We start from the raw sequence: 25,058 nt of genomic DNA on the forward strand, positions 1-25,058 counted from the left end.
TGCCCTCAAAAAAATCACCTGGATGCAGATGATTTTCTTTTGTGCAACAACTTGACAAAATCAAATTCAGCAAATTCAACAAAACCTGTTTTTTCCCCTCTGTGGAACAAAGATAATGTGGACGGGGAAAACCCATACTATATATATATATATATATATATATATATATATATATATATATATATATATACTCAAATGATAAATAGTGGTAGTCCAAAATCAAATGGCCCAAAAGTGGTCAAATTTGGAGTACAGTGTTCCATTCGCAACTTTGTCATTCGGTTATTGCAGCTTCACAGCATTCTGTTTTTGGTGCACTCCGAAAAAACCCAATGGCACATTTGAAGAATGCTCTGAAATGTTGGAGTAAAGCAGTGCACGCTCTGAGCGCATTTGCAAACGTGTCCGAGAGCTTGTCGCCATTGCCTGCCTCATCTCGGGTGCGTTTGGAAATACGTTCCAAGCACAAAGCTTCACATTGACCAACTGGAAACTCAGAACATTGTTTCAATGTGCCGTTTGGTTATTCTTTGTGTCCCAACAAATAAGGAAAATGAAACAGTCGTGTTCAGAAATTGTGAGTGAAGCACACGCTGCACCCCCGGCAGCGGACAAGGACGACGAATCGTCAGCTCGTGCCTAGTTTTTCTTTTGATCTGAAAATGGCTTACCTGAACGAGAATTCCGCACCGCATTGCAGCCAAATGGAAAAATCCCGGTGGATTAATGCACCTTCATAAGTCTTGTTATTGTGCAAAAGTTAGTTTCCATGGCTACTGTCTACTTTAGAAAAAAAAGGCTTTATTTATAGATAGTATAAATAATATTATCATCTTTCTGGGAATCTCTGCGCACCATTTCTTATCCAGCATATACCTGCAAAACATCCATAAAGCATGTGCTCTAATGGGGCCTGCAAACAGATACTCCACCAATAAAACATATCCAGGTGACAATATTATGGTTGCATCAGGCGTTTTGCAAGGTTAAGTAGTTTTACTTGAGTGTTATTATCCATCCATTCATTGTCTGAAGCACTTATCCTGCGGGAGAGGGGGGGGGGGATATGGTCGCGGGTGAGCTGGAGCCCGTTCCCCATACATTGCTCAATTTATCTTTACACTTCTAAAATGTTGCAACCGACGACTGTAATTGTTAAGTTTCGTAATGGTGACCTTTGACCCTGGAGTTCATTTATTTATTTTACATGATTTCCAATGGGGAATGTGCCGCACTGCACATTGTGTTTGACCTTAGAAATTCAGTTTTAGGCTAAACAGAACAGCACAAGTAGGGCAGACAAACTTCATAGCTTCACGTACACACCGGCCATCACATCTGTCAAGGCAGACTCACTATACAGCTCTTGAAATGGATCCATTTAGATTGTGAAGGATAATACAACGGGCCGCCGCCCGATGGATATACGGATGTCATCTTATTTACCCGTTTGGGAATGAGGGGATTTAGGTTCCTCATCTGTTATGACCGTCCTAATCTAAAAAGTATTTTCTATTTTCTCACTTTTGAGGGCAATGGGGATCCTCCTGAGGGTGAACGTTCGGCTTAACCGCCTTGAACTGACGGCCATGGCACCATTCATTCTGGAACAAAATGCCATGAGATTTTGATTCTATGAAAAATTGAACTTGGGAGTCCGAAGATCCTACTTCTCGATCTTCAATGACCGAGGTTTATGATTTGAATCCATTGACAAAGCAGTTCAATATGGACCTGACCCTCCTGGCGTCGGGTGTTCTGTCTTGCGCTCGGTTATTCAGGCAATTTTCCCATTTGAACTCTAGGTTACGTAGAGCTCTAATCAAGCATGTGCTGCCTGGCACATGAGTGCCTCTGAACCGGCTCTCTGACACATAACAGAATACAGGCCAGCGGAGCGTCCAAAGTCAAACACCTTTAATTCCGGCTTGTCATTTTCATCCTTGAAACAATTCCCAGAAAACAAATGCGGAAAGTGAAGACATTTATTCCATGCTCAGCCCCCATATTGCCTGAGCGGACCCGTAGTCCCATTTAATAATGCCTTCGTGTTAAGCACTCTTACCGCTAAAGCGATACTCCATTCACAAGACAAATGAAGTGGGCATTGTGCCGAGCGGCCTGATTGGACTCCTCTAACCTCCTCACTCCGTGGATTACTTTGTGTGTCAAGCGTGTCTTGTGCTGTTCATTGACATGAAGTGCAACCTCTCCACTCGACGCTCTTCATAATAAGAGTCATGAACGATAGCGCACGTCTTTCTGCTTCATTTAGCCGTTTTTAACAAGGGGCGTCCGTCACTGGGGTGTTACTGCTCTCCGTTCGCTCTGACCTCCAACGAGCTCTGATTTATTCCAAACCGTCGCCGTACTTTTTGACACCGTGGACCTTTTGAATTAGCCACTCATAACTTTGAACTTGCCTCGGTCCTTTGCGGTCACGGGATCGGGTGACGCGGACCGCAATCAGCGTGCGAGGCTCAGAGTTTTGAGAGAACGTTTGTTGTGTCGTCACATTCTTAAGATAATGAAGTCAGAGAGCCGTTTTGCTCTTTTTGACAAGATACGAAGAAAGCAATTAGTCACAGTCGCGGGGTGGTTTTCTAGAACGGTTTTGTTTGCCCGGCTTGAGGACAAATTAAATGGTGTGTCATTAACAGTGGAGGCAGTGGAAGATTGTAAACATGCCCCCCCCCCCCCGGTCTACCCTCCCTTCAAAACGAGAACCAAAACGACCGCTGTTAGAAGATTTAATTCTGAGGAAGCCTCACTCTGGGGCTCTGCGGCACACCACAAAAAGACTTCAATTAGCAGACGCTTTCGTTCTCTTCACCAAAGGCACCTTCAACTTTCAAGTCAGCAAGATTTCAATTTTTAAATTCAGTCAGGACAAATTTCACATCTTTCCACCATTGCGCCTCCAACGCAAGTTCATAGAGTCGGGTCATTTGCACCCGAAAACCCACAAATGTCATTTTGAGCAATAAAGGGGGAAAAGAGGAGATGCCGGAAGCCAATTCGAAATTATTTTTATTGCCAGGCCGCAAAATACGAGAGGCTGTTTGAGATCCAAGCGCGGCTGCATGGGCAACATTCGGAGGAGTCCAAAATAACACTGTGCACGCGGGCAGTACTAAAACGAAGCAAAGTCAAGTCTGATGGATTCCTCTCGGAGCTCAGGGCTGAGCTTTAGGTTGGATATTTATGCCCGATATGCACACGCTGAAACTTCACACAAAGAAACAATCCGCGTATTGTGCCTGTAATCGTGGAAGCTCTTTGTTTTCCTCAGATCCAATTCTTGAAAGAAGAACAAAGAAAGGTGACTCCATAATAATATCAAACGGCATAAAAGCAAAAACTCAAGTGTTTAGTGTGGAGTGATTGGCGTGTGGCCTTCGACGCTTCTTTGCGAACGTCGGGTATTTAGTTGGCAGTAGGATTTTGCATATTCAAAGAAAATACCACAATACTAAAAAAAATTCCATTTCTAAACCCTGCGCAATCCTTTCATATCCGAATGCGTGCGTGTGCGTCAACGACTTTGTTGTTTATCTAGGGAGGAACCGCAGAGCGGTTTCAGTCTCATTGAAATCCCTCCATCAAAGTCGACTTAAATGCTTTCCCTGGCAGGACAAACACTGAGTGCTTGTCAACCCTCAAAGTATTTTCACACCGCCAGAACCAATAAGCAGCATTATTGGCCTGGCCAAGGTCACTTTTGCTCAACAAGCCAAGCATGAGATGATGTCAGCACGCCGTGTTCTCAGGTCAGCACATTGGACACCTTCTCCAAAGCAATGCAACGGATGGATGTTCCATCGCGATTATCAGCGGCTCCCCCGTTTTTGAGCGCGTAAGGTCACGGCTGAGAACGTATGTTGAATTTAATGTAATACGAATAATAATCAAAAATCAAAAAGTCCTCTGTTATCCCCAGATGTCCTGCAAGTAGCGTTTCTCCTCCCTGAGGCGAGCCAATTGCTTCATGGCCTCCAGTTGGTCCACCTGGAGCTCACGCTTGATCATCTCCATCAGGGTGTCGTTTACGTCTTTCGCCATGTTCTTTGCATCTCTGGTGAGGGTGGAAAAAGATGGGAAGAGAAAGGAAATCACGCAGGTGTCAGAGCAATACAGCAATCCAATTTTTTTTTTTTGCATTTTGTGTGGTTTGGTAAGACTGTACAATCCCCCGCTCTTAACCCCAACCAGAAAAAGGCTCGTATGTGGTGGACGCACTGAATGACAATCTCCATAAATCTCGAATTGAGATGCGGCCTAGATCTTGCGATGGCAGCATTTTGGGAGCGATTCATCATTCTGTTGACATAGAGGTGGGATTTATTTCATTTAATTTAGTCTGGATGTTTCAAAGATCATTTAAGGGAAGCAGGTAGACCCGCAGTGATAAAAAGGGAGACCCTCGCGATAAATCATGGGACTGCGAGCTATAAAACTGTTGGCGTGACTCATTGTTATGCATCATTCATCGTCTTACTGAGACTGCACTGACACACACACAAATATATGGGAAGTGTGCGGGTATGCATAAAATAATATTTAAGCCGCGTTGTTATTGTGGGCAAGGAAAAAGTGCGCACAACCTTTTCATTGGTTTACAGCAACAAGACAAGCGTGCGTTTGCATTTTTTCGCAGCAGATTTATCAAGCGGTTTATTTATTTTATCATGCAAGTGCGCGGCCCCCCTTTAATAATCTTAATCGGTGTGCAATGGAGAAAAACAATATTTCCACTCCAATCAAGACCGGCTTACGCTCTTACCCACAAACATAGAGGCAACCATTGTTTTTGAGCAAGATGTTGATGATTTCGTGGCTGTGGAGCAGCAGGTTGTGTTGGACGTATCTGGGAGAGCCTCCTGAGACGACGGCCTCCTCGTCCTTCTGGTCATTTCTGGAGAAACATACTTGTAGGTGGTCCAAAGTACCACTGCACACAAAGCCCTCCAGCTCCTCTCTGGCAACAAAAAATAAGGGGAAAAAAAATAAAGTCATGCTTGCTTGGCTAAGATGAAGATTTATGCCAACATGCCAACTTCAGCTTTGTCATGGACAACCGGTCAACGAAACTCGAGTTTGGAATTTTGGAGCATGTATCTGTGGCTTCTGTTACGTTCACTGTAGTTGACATCATTTGGGTGAGGCAATAAATAAAGACGTAAATAAAAGACTGACGTCATTAAGGACTTTTTCTAGAGGCCCTCAACAGACGCCTCTTCACGCTGCATCGTACGTAGCGCGTGTACTGACGACTTGTAACTGTGCCTGTTAGAAGGTATCAAGTGGGCACGCTCATTCGCAATTACAAGGCATTTGTCTGCAAATACCGTTATCGGTAAGCATGGAGAATGTGCCTATAATTTCAGCACTTGTAGAGCAAAATCTGGAGCGTTTTCATCCTCATGAGGAGAAACTAAATGTGGACATGCACAGCAACGACCTTATAACACCGCACACCAACACATCCAAAATCCCCTCAAGATAGTCAGCGCGCAGATATCCTCACCAAACATTTGCGAAGAACAAAAACAACTGTCGGGCTTCATGGAAAAACAACACGGATGAGCAAAAGGTCTAAAGAAAGCTGTGCCAGACAGCTAATTTATTTTGCTTAACGAGAAAACGAGAAAGGTCAAGGCACTGTTCAAAAACGGGTTTCTCTAATCAATCCTGCTGTTGGGTGTCTCTTTCCCTCGCTCCCTGTCGGCTGAGGTGAGCTTGCCAAGTTCTCGCCTCTGCCTCGCTATCTACGGGGCCTGAGGAGGAAAAGATGGTCAGTGAGCAAAAACGCTCTCAGGGGAAACGGAGATTGTAAGCCGAGGTGTGCGCCTCAGGTAAACCGGTGACTTTTTTAAAGCGCACAATACGGGAAGGAAATTATTCCTCTTTTGTGTTGGACGGCGTTTACCACTCGCGCATGTCAAAATCCAGCTCAAATGTGAGTGCACAGCTGTGGCTGTGATAGCTTACAAATGTCAAGCAGGTGTGTGACTCAAGTTGGGGGGGAGGGGCCTTGTGGTTGCCACGGCGATGCCATGGCGTTACCGTGCTCAATGCCGACAAACCGCCTCACATTTATGTATCGCGACAGAGGTGAGCTCAGCAGGGCGAACGACATCTTTCGACGCGCGTGGGCCTTATGTTCACATACAAGCTGCTCGTTAAATCTAAAAATTGCCGATCAATGAGGACAACCTATTTGGGTGGGCTCATTTTCTTTGTTCCAAACGTTCGGCATCACAAAAGCAAAAAGTGCGTGAAGACATATCCAGTGAAACGAAAATATAGTTGAACTACTTAGGAGAGTGAGCAAGAAGGTGCTGTCAGCTAGCGCTGCATGTGTTTCTATCGCGAGGCAGCGTATTGAAGAACATTTCAATGAAAATCGTACTTTGGACTATTTTGCATCCAAATGTGATTCTTTTTCAGGCTTGTGATTGGTTTAATAGGACCTGACAACCGGCAAATCCATTTTTAAACGACATTGTTGGTCACCCAAGATTCATTTCACTCCCACAGTGAGGAAGATTTTGAAATAATATGCATGCAAACCCTGAATGTATGAAGATAAAACACACGGTCAGCTTCATAAATATTGGGACAGTGAGATAAGTCACATCTTTTTGGCTCTAAAAACCACCGCAATGAGCTTTAATTTGAGTGCGTTTTCCTTTAAATCAGGTGAACGGTCCCTAAAAACGTGGGAGGCATACCGTATCAACAAATTAAAGCTGAAAGTGTGCAGTGAAATCTCATTTAATTTCAAATGCATTGTGGCGGTGGATGTGAGCGAAAAAGATGAGAATTGTTTTCAATGTGCCAAGATTTGAGGACCTGACTTTGGAATTCAATGCAAAAGGGATATCGTCTCCCATGCAGGAGCTCGTTATCTTTTGCTAAACGGGCTGTTGTGATTCTAGTAAGCCTTTTTAAATGAAGCAGAACACCCAGCACAGACTGATGGCTTTGGTCAACAATGCCGGTTCTCTCCAGAGAGGTCCAAACAGTGGGCAAACACTACCTCGGTGTTTGGCGATACCGACCTAATAGACGGGAAAACAAAAGGGGATCAAATCGCCGTGCCTGTGATCTATTCTTGTGATTAAGGCGGCTAATCCGTTCACACGATTAATCCTGCAGAACAGCTTGATCAGTGCACCGGAGCTGAGCAAACGTTGATGCTTGGACAATGACAATCAATGCGCGGAAATGAAAAATAAAAACTCGCAAAAAAGCCAGAGTAGTGAGGAAAAATGTAAGGCTTGTTGAATTTTTTTGTGCAAAAGGTCATAGAAAAAAACAACACAAATCATATTTCCATTTTTGCATAATTTTGAGAACTCTTATTCACAAATAGGTGAGCATGAGCAACAGGTGACGTGGGCTTAGTATGATAGCACAACATATTTAAGGGAAGTAGCGCTATGTTTCCCCATGTCCAAATTTGGATACATGGCACCCAAAAACCGTCAAAACTCATTTGCTTTAGGGAAGATGAATTGTGGAAACTCAGATTAAGACAGTTAGACACACAGACGACCCGCAATCAACAATTTTCACCGAATAGATGATTATACAAGGAAATCATTGCGAGCTTGAGTGCCCACGAGTATCCTTCTGACAAGGTGAAGAGTAGCATACTGTCGCAAAATAGGGGACTAACAAACGGTTAGGCAAAGTATGTGAAAATGCAATTTCCATGCACTCAGAGGATGGAAACAAGCGGTTAACAGAGACTCGCACCAAGCTTACCTGAACAGGTAGTCTCGGTCTCTGTAGCGGCAACCAAAAAACAACCAGGTCTCACCGAACGGCGCATCAGGATTCTGCTGCCTCTCCTTTTCTCTGAAATTTCAAACAGAGACCGCTATCGGTCAATCTTCATTCACAAAAAGAGAGAGACGGCAGACGGGCGAGAGAAAATCCATTCCGAAAGCAGAGGTTAAAAGAAGAGCGGTGACACACTTTAAGCGACAACTGCATGGACGGCAATTACTTTATGCATGGAAACGACCGTTGCAAGGACGTTATGCGTTTGACACAAGGGGCATTCATTCCATCACTATAAACGGGGAGAAAACAATAAATGTCATACGGTGTGTGTGCGTGTGTGTGTGTGTGTGTGTGTTGCTAATCCACTCATTTATTTTCTTTTAACTGAGCCCATCTTCAATCACTGAATCGTTTGACTCCTCTTTCATTCACAAAAAAAAAAACTGCAGAGGCATGACAAAACCAGACAAGTGTGTTTGACTTGGATCTCCTCGCTATCTCTTTCAATGATCAAATAAGATATCAACAGGCAAACGATTATATTGAGCTCTTTCTCTAATCTCTTTTGGTAAATGCCGGGCATCCGTAGGCACCCTTTTACAATTTCCCAAGAAATTGCTCTACACAGCATGAAGCAGCTGACTCCTTGATGGTCTGCCGCACAATGCATATAAATGAATGGGATAATTTAGTCGCTGATGAACCAGTTAGGGTGTTTGGAAATTTGAATGCGTTCATCGTAGAGTGGGGTGTCTAGTAATTATAAACATTAGATGAGGGGTGGGGGGAGCGGCAACAACGACATTTGAACAAGCAAATGCAGGATCATGATCACATTATGACGTCATGTTTTTGGGTGCAGACGTCAAACGTATTTCCACTTCAAGCAAAAATAGACATTGTCCACAACGTTCAAATACCAGTAATCTTTCATCTTTGAGTCCACTTTCACTGGACCGCTCACAAGGACCATATATATATATAAAATCTCCACACATTTAGGAAGAGTGAACAAACAAGATTGCTTTTACATTTAGCGAAGGATTCAGGTGAGTGTGTTACTCCCCTGACAGCATGATGAAATGCACAAAGAGGAGACAGGCAAGAAAAGCGAAGGAGCTGTCTATCAAGTATGCCAGGGTCGGAAACAAAAATTTGCAAGCAGAGTCTCTCCTTCTCTCTCAGGTTCACTGTCACGTAGTGAGAAAGCTGAAAGTACTGTATAACTTCCACCCCAATGTTGATTGAAATAAACGTCATGGTTGCTGAAGACTCTGATGCAATGGGACTAAACGTTTTAAACAAAGTACAACAACCCCCTTTAGAAACCCACCGAAAAAAAAATCTTTGCTTTTCAAGTCGTGTAATCATGACCAAGATGAATATACAAGAGCATGGTAGGCCTCGGCCAAAGAGACGAGTCTTTCTTTTTTGTATTCATCATGTTGGATCTGGGAACGGAGGCGCCTGGCCTCTAATTCCATCCATTTTGCATCCCAGGCATGATCGTTGTGTCCCGCCAAGAGCCTCAAGTAAACTCATTTTAGTGCACTCGTCTTTGCTCGCCGCCTGCCCTGAAGGGATCAATACCGATATGAAAAAAAAACCTGGGTTCCATTCTGGACAGGCCACGTCGGCGCCTTTGCCTGAATACAAATGATATCATTGCATCGGCAGACTCTGGACAGCGTGCAACACGATCCTATCAGGAGAGCAACGAGAGGAGCCCTCCATTTGGTCAGTGCTAGAAGTGCGCCATTTAGTGAGGTGAGGGCCGAGGGTTAGAACTCTGTAAACATCCCAATTATCTTGTACGGTGCATTTCGCTAGGTGACTGATGGGGTCGCGGTTGACTCGCCTGGCTTCCGAGCAGGCGCCGTGGGCTCCATGTGGATTCGGTGACGCTGTCAATGTCTGTGTCTCTACATATGTCCTGGAAATGACTGCCGATGTACAGCCGTCGTACGGGTAAAATAATTATTCTCTCGTGGGATGGGAGGCCACGGCGTAATACGGCGTATTGAGCGTAAACATGGAGGAGTTGTGCATGAAGCGCCACCTGACACTGAATCAACAGAACCTGTACTCGTTGCAAGTAGCGGCGCTTCACTTTTCTCGATCCCTTCGGACTGTGATTAATTCACAATCAATTCCAAAATTGGCACATTTCTTCACAGGTCATCAAATTAACTGATGACAGTCATCCCTCGCGAAAACACGGTAATCGCGATAATCACATCTTTCACGGCTTCGCTACGTTTGTTTTGTTTTGTTCAGTGCATTGGGTCCTGCATCCTAAAGCATTAGCTCGTTGTCATCCTTGTCAAGTTTAGCCTTTGGCATCAGTTTCTCTTTGACACCGTCAAAGATATGACGGGTGACAGCTCCGGGTTATATTTATTTCACTTCCCTCACTGCTGTGAGCAGTAAAAAACCCAAACAGACATCACATGGTTCGACACAGAATCTTGTGCAAAGATCAATGCCAGACAAATAAGCTGGGGAGCTTGTTTGGAAAAAAATAATGGCATCACCGAGTGTGTCTGTGACCTTTTGGAAAGGCTTCTTCTAGTCCCAATTTGAATTCAAAGATTTCTTTTTAAAAACAAGCATCGATTAGCATTAAGAGTAGCGATGGAAGGATCTCGGCATGATTGTGGGATGCTTTTCAGGCCCAGAGGCAGATAATGCGGCCCTCCTGGTGATTGTTATCTCAGAGTAGACGTCAATGGGCGAGATCGTGTTTGGAACAACTCTGCTTCACACCAGGACAGGTTGACGCAAGCCACCTGCGCTCCATGCAGACAGCGGGACGTGACGCAGAGGAGGAGACGGGAAGGTGTGATCAGATGGGAGGCATGCTGAATTCTGTAGATGGAAAGTTTAAGCCCCAATGGCGAAGTAAAATAAATAAAAAATGTGAAACGGAACAAAAGCCTTGTGAGGAGGCACCTTGCCTCTGGGTTATGGTGTCTGTATTTAAAACACAAAACCTAATGAGTCATGATTTGAATATTGCTTTTGGTCAAATAAACAGATGTGCATCAGTAACGTGGAAATGGCCATTTCAAATAGTTTGCCAATGTTGACAGATCCTGTTTTGTTCCTTTGCTCCATGTGGCTCATGACTAAGCACTGCCCGGCAAATACAGTCGAACCTCGTGTCATCATGCCAAATGACACAGTATCCATTCCATCCATCCGTTTTCCAAACCGCTTAATCCTCACTAGGGTCGCGGGGGGTGCTGGAGCCTATCCCAGCCGTCTTCAGGCAGTAGGCAGGGGACACCCTGAATCAGTTGCCAGCCAATCGCAGGGCACACAGAGACGAACAACCATTCGCACTCACATTCACACCTGGGGACAATTTAGAGCGTCCAATCAGCCTGCCATGCATGTTTTTTTTGGAATGTGGGAGGAAACCGGAGCACCCGGAGAAAACCCACGCAGGCCCGGGGAGAACATGCAAACTCCACACAGGGAGGCCGGAGCTGGAATCGAACCCGGTACCTCTGCACTGTGAAGCCGACGCGCTAACCACTGGACTACCGGGCCGCCCATGACACAGTATATTAACAATTATTATTTTGTGGATTTCGGATGGGGGGGAAAGGTCCACATCCATCCAAAACTGTTGCCGTGGTCATTGTGTGATGCTTAATGTGTTTTGTCGAACACGCCTTGTTTCAGGGAAGGTAATTGCAACCACCTGGCAATGGCCAATTGCAGCTCTGACCTGATTGGCTTGCAGCTCAGCTTTGAAAAAGGGATTGTGGAAGTCACTGAACCGGACAGCATTCATGCATGTGAGTTGTGTTCTACTGAACTAAAATGGGAAAATCTCCCTTCCTGGCTGAACTGATTTTTATTCTTTTTTCCACAGGGCCTGCTTTTTTTAGCCACGTAACAGTAAGCAAATGAAAAGTGCCTCTTCTTCAGTTCAGAATGTGCCGCACCCTAAAGCCATTTACGATCATCTTTCAATCGGTTGGCCTCGAACTCCGGCATGATTTTGTTGCCGTTACAAATGATTGTTGAAAACCGTGAAGTCATATTGAAGTAATCGTATTTCTCAACAACAATGAGCAAGATGGTACTCAAAAAGCTGGCTTGCACATTTGAATTTCAAAATATTTAGCTCGGAGTTGTCGGCTCTACAGCCTGTGTGCATTGTCGCCCTGCTTTTTTCTCCCATTACACAGGCACTGAATTCTTTTTTGCCAATATTTATTTTTAGAACAAAAATAAGAATCGGAGCTCATGCGCTTGCTCAAGTATTGGCCACCGTAGAACTGTTTATCGCTATTTCACAATCTCTGATCAAGGACATTCTATCAATGTCCCTCGCTCATGTCACATGTCAGATTTCTGCCATTGATCTGCTGCATGGATTTCACCACAGTGACTGCCAACGCACCCCACCCTTCAACGCGGGTCGGCTGTCCAGGTGGATTAGAGACAATTGGAGCTGACTGGGGCACCACCTCATCGGCGCAAAGTCACCCGTGACTTCAACGTGTCAGTCACACTAAAAAGGTTTGCGCTGCTTCCTGACAAGTCCAGGGAGACACGGGCTCGTTTCAACGCACATCTATCAGCCCGGCTAAGAGAAGCTTCAGACAGTCTCATTAACTCTTCATGACAGGTCATCTTGCAATCTGGGCCTAACCATCATTTCAAGAGCTCTGCAAATTTTCACAAAGTGTCACATCCGAATATTCCTGTAATTAAAGTTTAAATTAGACAAGCTGCATGTTAAAAAAAATGTATATAAAAAAACCTTCACATCAGCATTTACTCCACGGCTTTCACTATTTTTTTTTTATGTTTAAATCGATAGGCATCCATGAGCTGCTGACTCCTGGCTGCTAATCATTCACCAAATTATGCACAGCGTGTGTGAATGTGTCCATTCTAAGGGACCTCATTTATTCCCGATGCAATGGCTAAAACGAGCGCTGGGAGGACCGCAGCCCTCGGCGTTTAGATTTATTATACCTCATGTGAAAGAATGACGGTCAACCTTCATGAAGCTTGGGGGTGGGGGGCCCCTCATTCAACCGTCCGGGCAAATTAGCTGGAAATGTGCAGTGATGAAATGACCCTAAACACTGCACGCCATGTACATTTATGAATATCTAGAACAGGTCTGGAAAGGTCAGAGCAACAATCGCTTCACAACGCCAGCATAAAGTAGACGAGGATGCATGCAAATACATTTGTTCACCTTTGCTGGAGGAAGCCAATGAAGGGCGCGACACCCGTACCAGGTCCGACCATTATGAGAGGCACCGATGTGTCGGATGGCTGTCGAAAGGAGCGGTTGGGTCTCAAACTCACATGGATCTGAGGTGTGAGGGTCACAGAACATTAGTGCGGCATTCTAAATAATGCAAGTAATAAGAACGCTGCTGAGGAGCCACTCTGGGCCTCCCAATCTATTAATTGATCTAATTAACATTGGAAGACGGGGCTAATGAGAAAACGTATGAGCTGCAACTAAAATCCACAGGGTGTGATAGAGAGGATTGAGTTGCTTTAATTCAAATTCTGTTTGATTTTCATCCACCCAAACCCAGGCAATCGGTGGAGTCTCAAAAGAAGTCAAATGGGGGTGTTAATTACATTGACAGAGCGCGCACCTATACCAAGGCAAAATTCCGACTATTATCACTTGTTTTGTTTATTTTTATTCTCTTTGGGACAAATCATACCATCTGTATAAGCGGGGAACAGGCGTGCACCTGTGCACTTTTCTGGTGGGACCTGATTCTCAGATGAAAAGAGTAAAAGTCCAAGCACATCTAAAAAAAGACTCGGGGGGTACTAATGGGAGAATTTGGCCCTTTGCTCCTTGCAGACGACATTCTGGATTTAAATTAAACTTCAGAGAGAATAACGCATCAAGACATTCTGGGAATGAATGAATGAATCTGAAAAAAAATATTTAAATGCATGTCGAGACAACAGATGGTCACTTTGCAACTTTTCAAGTCTTGAAACAAGGGTTGCTTTATTTCAATTTTTCTTCTATCCTTTCAGCTTTCCACTCACCTGCGGCAAGGCAAGGCAACGCTGCGATTCAGCCTTCCCCGGGAGAACCAGGAGAGGGGTGACGAGGTCAAAGAGCCAACCAGTACACAAGCCCCGCCTCCCGACAGGACGACCTGAGCATGCTGGAAACTCAACGATGCTGAGGACAAAATTCAGCTTGCCTGGATGCCGAAGGCAGGAGCTGCGAATTCGAGAGATGATGGACAAAAATGTGAGAAGCAAGTGTTTTTTTATTGAAAATTGCATGAAAAGGGTATCAATAGTTGTTTATTAAAACAAGCAGGGCGAGAAATTGCACCCTTGTTCTATCCATCGATTTTTCTATTCCGCTTGTCCTCGTGAGGGTCATAGGTGAGCGGGAGTCTATCGCAGCGGGCTTGGGCAAGAGGCAGGGTACACCCTGGACCGGTCACAGCCAATCCGGGGGCACATTTAGGTAAACAGTGATCGACACTGCTTCTCGATTCAACAAAAATGTCCATCTTCCCTGAAGGCCCTTGCACCTGTCCATTTCTTCTCCTTCCTTCCTTCCTGTTTGCCAGCGGAGACCTCTTTTGACTCTGGCATCAATAATGCAAGCCTCTAATGTCTCGAGTCTGCACTATCTGATTAACTACTGAGCATGCTCTTTTCACAATAGAGGAAGCAGCAAAGCGAGTAGGAGAGCAGCTGAGAAGTTCTGACCTTGTCTTTGACGCTCATGTTCCTTGTGAGCTTTAAAGCAAACCCTTAATGGGTACGAGCTAAACAGCAAAAGCAAATCGATGACCGGCTAAGTGAGGCAAAAAGATGGAACACCGACTTAAATAAAAGACTTGCAATAGTCCATTTGTTTTGCTCGAAATTCTCCCATCACAAAGTTCTTTAGGGAATCACATCAGCGCACTTAACATGGACTACAGAGCAGAGCAGACCCAAAATATTTCTCTTCTTGAGCGGAAGGTTCAAGTCTTTCCATCATTCTTGACTTCTGATGTCAAAACTAGTTATCCGTCTATTTGTTGTTCACTGTGTATGTAGTATGCAGAGGTGGTTAAACATTTATATGGCTTCACAAAATTCACAGTCATGATGGCCCTCCTTCATTCAAGCATTCCTAGAACAAAATGGTGTTTCTTAATCAAGACATTTTTTATTTGTCAGTTTCACTGCAAATTATGTATTCAAGCAAGACTAATCATTACTGTCAAAGCCAATTCGGGATTTTCTTCCTTTCAATTGCCTATTGCTGTTCTGGAACTATTTTTACTCGTCATTGTGCAGAGAGGAAATGAGAGTACGTATATTAAGGTTGAAATCAGAATATGACATTTATCATCGTGAGGCCATGGTAATGTGACCAAATGATGTCATCGCTGTGAAAGGTGCACTCTTTTTGCTCTCCTTACCTGGCAGCTGAATAAGGCCTTGGCTGCAGCTTGGGCAGATGCTCTAAAAAAAAAAAAAAGAAAAGAAAAACGCAAAGCTGTCAATCATCCTGTTGTCTTGTGATAAAACATGGATGGAAAGTCATTGTGATCCAAACCCTCGTCTATTTTTTGTTACCCTCACCCAAATTCCACTCTGCTTTGCGGACAAGCTGCTGCTCCGTTTGTTAAATTGACAAAGTCGGGCAGTTTGAATCCCAAGCGGCCAGATGTGAAGCCAGTGGGAAGCAGATTGCTTATGCAAACCTTATTGCAAAGTCAACCATGAAGGTGCCCTTTTTTTTGGTCATCAGCAGTACTTGCATTAGCAAATGGTGGGTGGCTGGAATCGAGAAAACGTAGGAGCAGCGCTTCCGCCTGGAGCAAGAGGATATGCCACTGCCGCACGGCCACGGGCTTCGATGGGGCAAAAAAGTGAATTGGATCACTTGAAATTTGGAAGTATATAATTGATGAACCCTGAAGAGCAACGCCTAAGCAGCTGAGGCCTAGCAAAAATACTTGATTCAGCTAAATCGTTCGGAAAGACCAACAGCTGGACAAAATCTGCTCGCACTCTTAGCCTAACGCCCGCTAATAAATCACGGCGTTTTGGGAGGAAGCTTAGCGGGTTGACTTTAGAGTCATATCAATTGAATGGCATGCACAAAACTAAATATGGAACACAATCTATTAGATGTAGTCCGCAAAAACATTGCTGTGCTTTATTAAAACATCTCTATGCTCATTACACCTGATTTGGATTAGTCCTCCATCAAATTGTGGGTAACTCCATGCTGCTTCTATCTAAATTTTGTCTAAAAGAGTCATGTATTATTGATAGCAGTGTCAGAAAAAAAATGTAGCCATGTCAAATAACTTGTGTTGTTTTTCCAGACTCCACCGAGGCCTAGCAATGCTTATTTTGATTTGGGATCAGAACTCAAGATGAGCGCAGTCATGACCGTAAATTTGGTAAGTGATGACTCCTTTTGGAACTGATCGTCTCACACCTCATTTTTAATTTATCTCAAAAAAGAAACGAGAGTGCAAAAGTCTCCCAAAAGTCCTCATTTTCATCCCAGTATCTTTACCATCTTTCCATTCAACTTTAAGATGGAAAAAACAAGGTAAAGAAATGAGGCCAAATATTTATGCATGAATAGTTTCCTCGCCAGCAGATGAATGGGAAAGGTTGTTGCACATTTCAAAGAATCACCCTTACTTTTTAATACAACACACTTTTAGTTCATTTTGGTAGAGCGGCCTTGCAAGTTCACCGGTATTCACTAAGCAGCCTTTCAAATGCTTTTCGTCAGACTGATGATGAATATTAAGCAAGCGGTGAGTGGCAGCGAAGGAACTTCATTCTCAATGTTCATGTTTTTGTGGACTGAGGAACAAGGCTGTGTGGGTCACACGGGGTCAAGAAATAATTTGTGTTCAACCTGGTACGACTACTCCCTTTGTGCCCTGCGATAAATTAGACTGAAAAAGATGCTTCCAGACAGCAGTCAGCTACGACCTTTTCACGTATGGGAGAGTAAAAAAATAGGATAATATAATAAGAGAAAGTGTATCTGTAGTCGTATGTGCTCTTGGATGCTCACCTCATTATTTATAGTTACTGTCAAAGCATAAGTACAAACCCTGATCTTGCAGTCTAATGAACACGGAGGAGGCGTCCTTGGCGCGCTGAGTCAGGCTTCACCATTAACCTCTGCTCCAAGAGCACCTCTGCACTTGTCCAAACCTCGGACCCTCTGCTCAATCCAATCAAGCAACATCTGTTGCTCAGCCTCCAGCTTCCCACTTTCTCACATCATGATGCATGATTTCTGCATCTGATCACTGCTACAGAGGGGGGCGGTGTGGCAGGAAGACGCGCACGGATGCCAAAAGTAGCTGACAACTTTTATGTTAAGGCGTCACGAACACATGTCACTGTCGGATCGAAATTTGGTGTACCGAACTATACCGCGTGGCTAATGAATAAGGAGAATTAATTTCTAAACGGGGACACGCGTAAGACGGCATGATTGAAAGTGACATTTATTAAATGCATTAACAGAGGAAAATGACAAAAATGGCTAACTTGCTTTGCTGAGGAAAAATGGGAGCACAAGGACAGGAACGTTGCCCCACTGAGAAAACCTCAGTTGTGTGTAGTTCGTCCAAAAAAATTAAAAAATAAACTGTAGCTTGCTTTACTGGAGCAACAGTGCCGCTTTCTGGATGAAAGTTGCAATGCTCTTGACTCGAGGAAAAGTGGAACTTAATCCCAGCTACATCATTGCTTTGTTTGGGTTTTATTTTCTTTCTCCCTAGATGGTAGATTTCCATTGTTGAACAAAACTTTGTGGAGGGATGGCGCACGGACCAATGAGAACCGAATATGATTTTTGTATCTGGAGTAATTACCGGGTTATTTTTAGCCTTCATAATTAATATGGCTCTAGCAAAAATATATATATATATTCAACCACTGAAGCCTTGACATGATGGTGCCTTGTCAACACCAAGAACTCCTCTTTGCTAAATAACTAAGAGAAAAGAAAGCGATCTGACCTAGAAAGAGGCTGAGGGGAGGTAGGCAGGAAGGGAAGGCAGCGAGAAGCTCCAAAACACTGAGGCTGGACTCTCTCACAAACTGGTTGTAGTCTGCAGTGCCTTGTTTGCTACAAAGCTCCTGCAACCTCCTCTTCTGCACACTGTCTGCTGTATGCTCAGCCAGTGCTCGCAGCAAGGCCTGACAAAGGAAACGTGGCTGAAAGTCACACCGAGAAACTTGCCAGAAAAGTGTTTAGTTTTTTTTTAATAGCGTTGTAATAAATGTTAAACATCTTGGAGTTGCTTAATACGAACATTTTGGCATTTGTCTGATATGAGAGCAAGGTTGAACATCATTAAAAGGTTCTGCTGTCTTTTTTTTACCATGCAGATTAAATTAAAAGCATGAAGAGGCTTTATTAAAAAGATGAGACCCGGCTTTACACAGACGGTGGTGTAAAATAAAACGTTTGCCTTTAGATTTATGGTGCACTTGGGGTGTGTGAATTCGATTAAAATGAAAGCAAAATTGTCTGCGCACACAGAAACTCTGCATTAATGAGATTTATCGTAAATGTTAATCAAATTTATTTTTCATCTGGTAAAAAGATTCCTTATTTTTACTTTTTAATCATGTCGCTCTCTACAGAATTGAAAATTGTGTACTCTGCTGTATCTACTTCCAAATGTAATCCTACTCGTTGAAGAAAATGGAGCATCCCTCGGTGAAAAAGTAATTTTCACAAGGTTTAAGAATGTTTGTCTGCACTTACTATTAAGTATTGATCTACCCGAGCTTGAGAACTTTTGAAAGTGAACAGAATTTGTAATATTTGTACATACCTTCTTTGGAACACTTCTAATTTCCAGACACCATGTGAGCAGGTACAGTAAAGAAATGTTCTGAGGGATGTAGGAGGGTACCTGAGCACCTGTGACCCAGCATGAGGAAAAAAAAAATTACATCACAGCTGTCAGGAAATGTAACCCCATATTTTTTGCTGCATGATTATTTACCGGTAACATAAAAGATATTCTGCTCCTGTCACATGTTCTTGCTTGGCCATTTCAACACAGTGCTGCTCAATATATGCCGAAAAGAATTGTGAGGTGTATGCTGACCTTTTTTCTTTGTGTTTTTGAGTAAAGAAACGTGGACATGATGATTCTTCTGATCCTCAAGACCCAATCTTTGAAGCAGTTGCTTGACCTCGGAGGCTCGATTTGGGCAGAAAACATCAAACGAATCCCCAGGTTGATAGGTCAACATGGGGTACGTCTTCAGAGGAAGAAAACATTTGCAAAGCAAGGTGTTTTTTTTTTCTTCAAGCGAATTCATTGAGGAACGCAACAAAAGAACATTTTATAAATCTTACAGTGATGTCAAGTTCAAGAAGGATGGCAGTCTTGACTGACTCCCCTGTTGTTAAACAAACCGCACGGGATATAGGAACCTCATTGAGAGTTTCAACGTTCAAGGGCCCAAAATTCTGAAAGAAATAGGTGGTCATTTAAAAGAGGGGAAAAAAAGCACAAATAGACAGGTATCATTTCAAAACTTTCAGTCTTATGATAACAGGAAGGAGAGAGAAAAAGAATCCTTACCTTGTCCACAGTGTCTACTTCCTGAAGACGTACGTCTAGAAAAGGTAGAGGTAGACTCGGAACGTTTAGAGACAAGTCGGACAGCGGAGGCACTGAGTGCGATAGTGAAGGTGCATTGGACGTTCCAGGATCTGTGTTGTGTGTCTCTGCTGGTGGCGTTGTTAAACTGACACCTTCTCCAGACGTGGGCATAGGCTGCGTGGCAGTAGATGAACCCGGAGATGCACATTTGGGGTCCAAATGAGGAAACTGAAGGTCAGTGAGGCTTAGCAGGTTGAGTTGGACATGTGGTATTGACGAATCTGGAATATTCTTCTCTGAATCCTCTTGAACTCTCCAATCAGAAGCCATATTTGATGACGCTGCTTTGATAGCTTTCCAAAGTCCTTCAAGCCAAGGGTCCACAACTACCTCCAACCTTGGGAACACAGAAGTACATTACACCTGTATAAGTGATGCATTAGAGGACGTACCAAACGACTGAACATCTAACTTCACTTCAGATGCATCTTGCATTTTTAGTTCCTGTAGGGAGTGAGAACACTGCATAAAATGAAAAAAAATGTTTGTTTACAAGGGCAAATAAAGCACATCCATAGTAAGGCTATGATGACAAGGTCTGATTGGTAGTAATGAATTATTTTTCTGTTGGAAACCATAAAAAAAAAGTTGATATACATTTCACAAAGGCCATTTGAGATATATTTATATTACTGTAATGCATTTAGTAGGACTACTTTAGAGTTAAAATTTAAACAGGTTGGATGGCCTCACTGCCCGACACGTGAAAAACGGCAGTCTTGGATGTTTTTCGCATTGCTTTGGATAACTTACCCTGTACCGTCATCTGCATATCCTGTTGCATAGAATTTTTGGGCTCCAAGTTCCTGTAGACGCCGCTCAATTGTCTTGCCACAGTTGCAAAAGTTTTCATAATTGGTGTCTCCTAAAGCTGGAGGCACAGACGGAGCTAATAAATGAATACAGTGGACTCAACAAATTCATGATATACACAAAAGACACTGCAGATCAAGGTTCATTTACCTAAAAGTGCATAGGAAAGGTGTTTGTAGTGGTCAGAGGAGAATGTCTTCTTCTTGATGTGCTTCACAAATTGCAGGGCGTTATCTGGTGGCTCCCCATCTCCAGTCGTAGACACAATAAAGACCACCGGGGACTTCTCCTTCTCCAGATTGTACTATAACATGTCATTTTAATGTACCGGAAATTAGTGCCTCCGTCAAGCAGAAACAAGCATGTTGGAGATCACTGCATTTGATGCATGATGGCATTTTAGCAGCATGAAATTGCTACCTTATCTTTCTGGTTCAAGCAGCCAAGCTCAGCAAGGAAACCGTGCTCCTCTGCCTGTTCAGCTATCCCCTCTGCAATTGACTGGGCTTGACCCTTTTGAGACCCATAAAGAACCACAACCCGAGGCTTGATTTCAATGGGCATTCTGGAGGAAAACACATTGAGCAAGGCATCCTAATGAAATTGTGTAGCGGGGCAATGTAGCTTGAGGGGAAAAAATATCTCAGTACTTTTCTCTCAGTCTAACTTCAACACATGAGATGAAGTCAAGTCAGCAATCTCCTCCTCAGCAAAAGCTCAGAAAAACACTTGCCTGACAGTTTCCGGATGTTAGGTCATATTTGACAGCTGTACACATGGAATCTAGAAGTAGGTTCCAAAATGGAAAACAAATGCATTAAGTGGCGATCGCAAAGATAGAATTGACCACATTGCATGCTAACAGAATCACATAAAGCTAATGTTGGAAAAAATACCTTTCCAAATAGGCAAGGAGAGCCATCCAACCCGGCCGTCTCGCAACCCTTTCTCTTTACCCAATGGTTTAATTCACGCGAGAATCTTCGTGGTGCAATTCACGCGACATGATGGTACACGGCGAGATCTAGCGTGATCGGAAGAGCCCACCAAAAAAACGCACGCTTGTTTTTATTACTACTATTTGAAATACAATTTTGAATACTTAACCCTTCTGAGTATCGCATTTAATCATATACGTAATGCTCACCGTCTACCAGTGTGAGATGACGTGCATCTGTAAAAGTTAAACATTTCCACTTGGTCCCGCCCTCAACGCTGGTGGAGTCTTCCAGAAGTCGCCGGCAGATCCGTGCGGCTTGGACCTCCCCAACACTCCAGATTTTCTTCTCTCAAACTCATCATTTTATCCGGGAAGAGTCAAATTGGTACCCCAATTTCTCCGTCAACATGTCAACGTTGGGCACGCTTGCCTTCGATGAATATGGGAGGCCATTCATCATCATTAAAGACCAGGATAAGAAGACAAGGCTAACGGGAATTGACGCACTGAAGGTACAATGGGGCTAGCTAGCGGGGCTTGGTCTGGCACGTTGACTCGCATATTACCGATTTGCCAGCAGTTTTATGATCAACAGATCGACCTGACATTCTGCGGCCATCGTTGAAATGCACTAATGTAAAGATTTTAAACAGCCTATGTAAGATTAATGCGATAGCGGCAACGTGATCACATTTGTAAAAGGCTAACATGTCTGCTTTCTGGCCACCATGCTAACATAAGGCCCATGTGCTTACTCGGGGCGGTCGGTTGGTGGGTGTTGCTGGATAGGGTTGTGGCCTCTGTCTACATTGATGCCAATGATTTCCGAATTGCATTTAAATTGGCTTATAGACTTTGCCAAGTATACCGAATTTAAATAAACCGTTAACCTGCTCGTTGTTGTGTTTGCAGTCTCATATTATGGCAGCCAAGGCAGTTGCGTCAACGCTGAGGACATCATTGGGACCGAATGGTGTGTATTATTGTTTCAGGTCACAAAGAAAATGTAATAGTATCGACTGATTTGGGGGGACACAGCTTATTAGAATCCCCCTATCAAATATAATTATTGATTTTCGTGACCAGGATTGGACAAGATGATGGTTGACCAAGATGGAGAAGTGACTGTCACCAATGATGGAGCCACTATTCTCAGCATGATGGATGTTGACCATCAGATTGCAAAACTTATGGTGGAGTTGTCCAAGTCCCAAGATGATGAAATTGGTGATGGAACCACTGGAGTTGTTGGTATGTGAAAGCAAAATTAGATCCTCCTTTTGCTGTAGATGAAACCTTAAAGGGTTGCATGGTGGGTGACTAGTTACCACATGTAAAAAAAAATGCATGGTAGGATTATTGGGCACTCTATATTGACCATTGTTCACTTTGCAATGTATTTAAAGGTACAGTTTGTCTTTTTAAAACACAAAAAAATTATTGTGGCCGTCATAAGATAAGATATCCTTTATTTGTCCCACACTGGGGAAAGAAGAAAAAACAAACAATTCAATTCCTGACCAGTCGCTCCAGTCTCTTCATGACATCAAACACTGAGGCATAGTCATGAATGTAGCATTGTATTGTCAATCGTCTTGTTCCATTTTTAAAAGATTCATGGAAGAAATTTACAAAGTAAATATAGTAATGACATCATCATGATTTTGTAGTCTGTCCCACTCATTAATTTCTTGTCTTACCAGTACTGGCTGGGGCTCTTCTTGAACAAGCTGAGCAGCTCCTGGACCGTGGAATCCACCCCATCAGGGTCTCTGACGGTTACGATCAGGCCGCACGTGTTGCGATTGAGGAGCTTGACAAAATCGCAGAAACCTTTCCGTGTGATCCCAATAACACCGAACCTCTCATTCAGACCGCCATGACAACACTGGGATCTAAAGTGTGAGTCTCCTACGCAACTCGGTTATGTTTATGCTTTATGAATTGATGCTTTCCGGGGTGCTGGTCTGCTAAACTTTTTTTTATTCCCCTCACCCCATAATTCAGCATCAACCGGTGCCACAGGCAGATGGCAGAGATCGCAGTCAATGCTATTCTCACCGTGGCTGACATGGAGAGAAAAGATGTTGACTTTGAGCTCATCAAGATGGAGGGTAAGGTAGGAGGCAAGTTGGAGGACACACAGCTCATCAAGGGTGTCGTTGTCGACAAAGAGTTCAGTCACCCTCAAATGCCAAAGGTACAAATGTCGCAGTGTGTAATTTGCAGTCTAACGGTTGCACAGCCATGTAGCTAATTCCGACTTCACTTTGTCTCCATTCAGGTCCTGAAAGATGTTAAAATTGCAATCCTTACCTGCCCGTTTGAGCCCCCTAAGCCCAAGACCAAGCATAAGTTGGATGTTTCCTCTGTTGAGGACTACAAAGCTCTCCAGAAGTATGAAAAGGAAAAGTTTGAAGAGATGATCGAGCAGGTTTGTCGCCCGACAGGACAGCTGTTGGTATTGATAAAGTTGAAGCAGAAATGGAAAAACCTCATTTGTTGTAGGTCAAAAGCAACGGTGCTAACTTGGCCATCTGCCAGTGGGGCTTTGACGATGAAGCCAACCATCTTCTGCTACAGAGCAAGTTACCTGCTGTCCGCTGGGTCGGAGGGCCAGAGATTGAGGTTAGAGACGCCCTGTAAAGGCAATCAAGAAAACTGGACGTTGTTCTGAATATTGTGGGTGGTCTTGTTCGCCGTTTGTTAATTTTCCTGGCGTAGTTGATTGCCATCGCGACCGGGGGCCGCATCGTGCCGAGGTTTTGTGAGCTGACTCCAGAGAAGCTTGGCACTGCTGGCCTGGTGAAGGAGATTTCCTTTGGCACCACAAAGGATCACATGCTTGTGATCCAGGATTGCAAGAACACAAGGGCTGTGACCATTTTCATCCGTGGGGGCAACAAAATGGTAAATCGCTGAAAATTCAGAGTGATGACTTGCAAGTTAAATGTGACATTTAGGTTAATCGTCTCCTCCTACTGATTAGATTATTGAAGAGGCCAAGCGTGCGCTCCATGATGCTCTTTGTGTAATTCGTAACCTGGTCAAAGACAACCGTGTTGTCTATGGAGGAGGAGCTTCAGAGATTGCTTGTGCTCTGGCCGTCAACCAGGCTGCTGACAAGGTAACTGACCGTCACATTTCCTAAAGGCCCCCTGTGGCAGTAACTTTTAATCTTTACGTTGCTCATTCCTCATTTTATTTTCCCCTCCGCCCCCCAAGTGCCCATCATTGGAGCAGTACGCCATGAGGTCATTTGCAGATGCTTTGGAGGTAATCCCAATGGCACTGGCTGAGAACAGTGGGTTTAACCCCATTCAGACCATGACGGCGGTCAGAGCCAGACAGGTCAGAGACAACAACCCGTACCTGGGCATTGACTGTCTGCATAACAACACCAACGGTGAGTAACCAAATGGACTTTTGCCTTCATTCCAAAACATCTCCTCTTCATACAGTTGTTGCTGAAGGTCTTTGTTTTTTTTTCAATGCAGACATGAAGCAGCAGCATGTGATTGAGACCCTCATTGGCAAAAAGCAGCAGATCTTGCTGGCCACTCAAGTCGTCAAGATGATCCTCAAGATCGATGACATCCGAAGCCCCGGAGAGTGCGAAGACTGAAGCCCCCGCCCCCATAACATCTGACGGCTCAACTGTGCTCTAGAATGTTGCAACCTGCCGGTTCTCGAGATTGGTGGCACTTCCCCAGCACTGCATCCCAACCACACTGCCGACTGCTATTTATCATTTGATACAATTTCCTGTTCTCGTATCAAAGTTGCCATTAAAATGTTGGTCTGGAGAATATTTT

The 25,058-nt window shown here is 43.9% G+C and overlaps 2 protein-coding genes across 3 annotated transcripts; one reads left to right on the top strand and one right to left on the bottom strand.

The window, feature by feature from the left end:
• Nucleotides 1–1,902: 1,902 nt before the first annotated feature.
• Nucleotides 1,903–21,448, bottom strand: mtrr (5-methyltetrahydrofolate-homocysteine methyltransferase reductase). 2 transcript variants are annotated; one of them, XM_052054437.1, is made up of 15 exons: nt 21,200–21,445; nt 20,724–21,086; nt 20,454–20,607; nt 20,244–20,361; nt 19,410–19,827; nt 19,181–19,294; nt 18,927–19,083; nt 18,648–18,736; nt 17,823–18,003; nt 15,237–15,279; nt 13,849–14,029; nt 13,022–13,140; nt 7,774–7,866; nt 4,784–4,978; nt 1,903–4,075 (listed from the first exon to the last, which is right to left on the bottom strand). In XM_052054437.1, the coding sequence occupies exons 2-15, from the start codon at nt 20,865–20,867 to the stop codon at nt 3,931–3,933; spliced, it is 2,151 nt and encodes a 716-aa protein (XP_051910397.1). In that variant the 5' UTR covers nt 20,868–21,086; nt 21,200–21,445; the 3' UTR covers nt 1,903–3,930. The 2 variants fall into 2 exon arrangements, with proteins under 2 accessions (XP_051910397.1, XP_051910398.1); XM_052054438.1 differs by lacking the exons at nt 1,903–4,075; nt 4,784–4,978 and adding an exon at nt 6,577–7,064 and having other exon boundaries at nt 21,200–21,448.
• Nucleotides 21,449–21,507: 59 nt separating this feature from the next.
• On the top strand, nt 21,508–25,052 carry cct5 (chaperonin containing TCP1, subunit 5 (epsilon)). Its single transcript, XM_052054439.1, has 11 exons — nt 21,508–21,755; nt 22,156–22,216; nt 22,330–22,494; nt 22,947–23,145; nt 23,251–23,443; nt 23,528–23,677; nt 23,752–23,871; nt 23,968–24,153; nt 24,233–24,370; nt 24,469–24,649; nt 24,741–25,052. Exons 1-11 carry the CDS (start codon nt 21,651–21,653, stop codon nt 24,866–24,868), a joined length of 1,626 nt encoding a protein of 541 aa, XP_051910399.1. The 5' UTR covers nt 21,508–21,650; the 3' UTR covers nt 24,869–25,052.
• The last annotated feature ends 6 nt before the right edge of the window (nt 25,053–25,058 follow it).

The sequence above is a fragment of the Hippocampus zosterae genome, chromosome 20, assembly GCF_025434085.1.
Source record: "Hippocampus zosterae strain Florida chromosome 20, ASM2543408v3, whole genome shotgun sequence".
Taxonomy (NCBI): domain Eukaryota; kingdom Metazoa; phylum Chordata; class Actinopteri; order Syngnathiformes; family Syngnathidae; genus Hippocampus; species Hippocampus zosterae.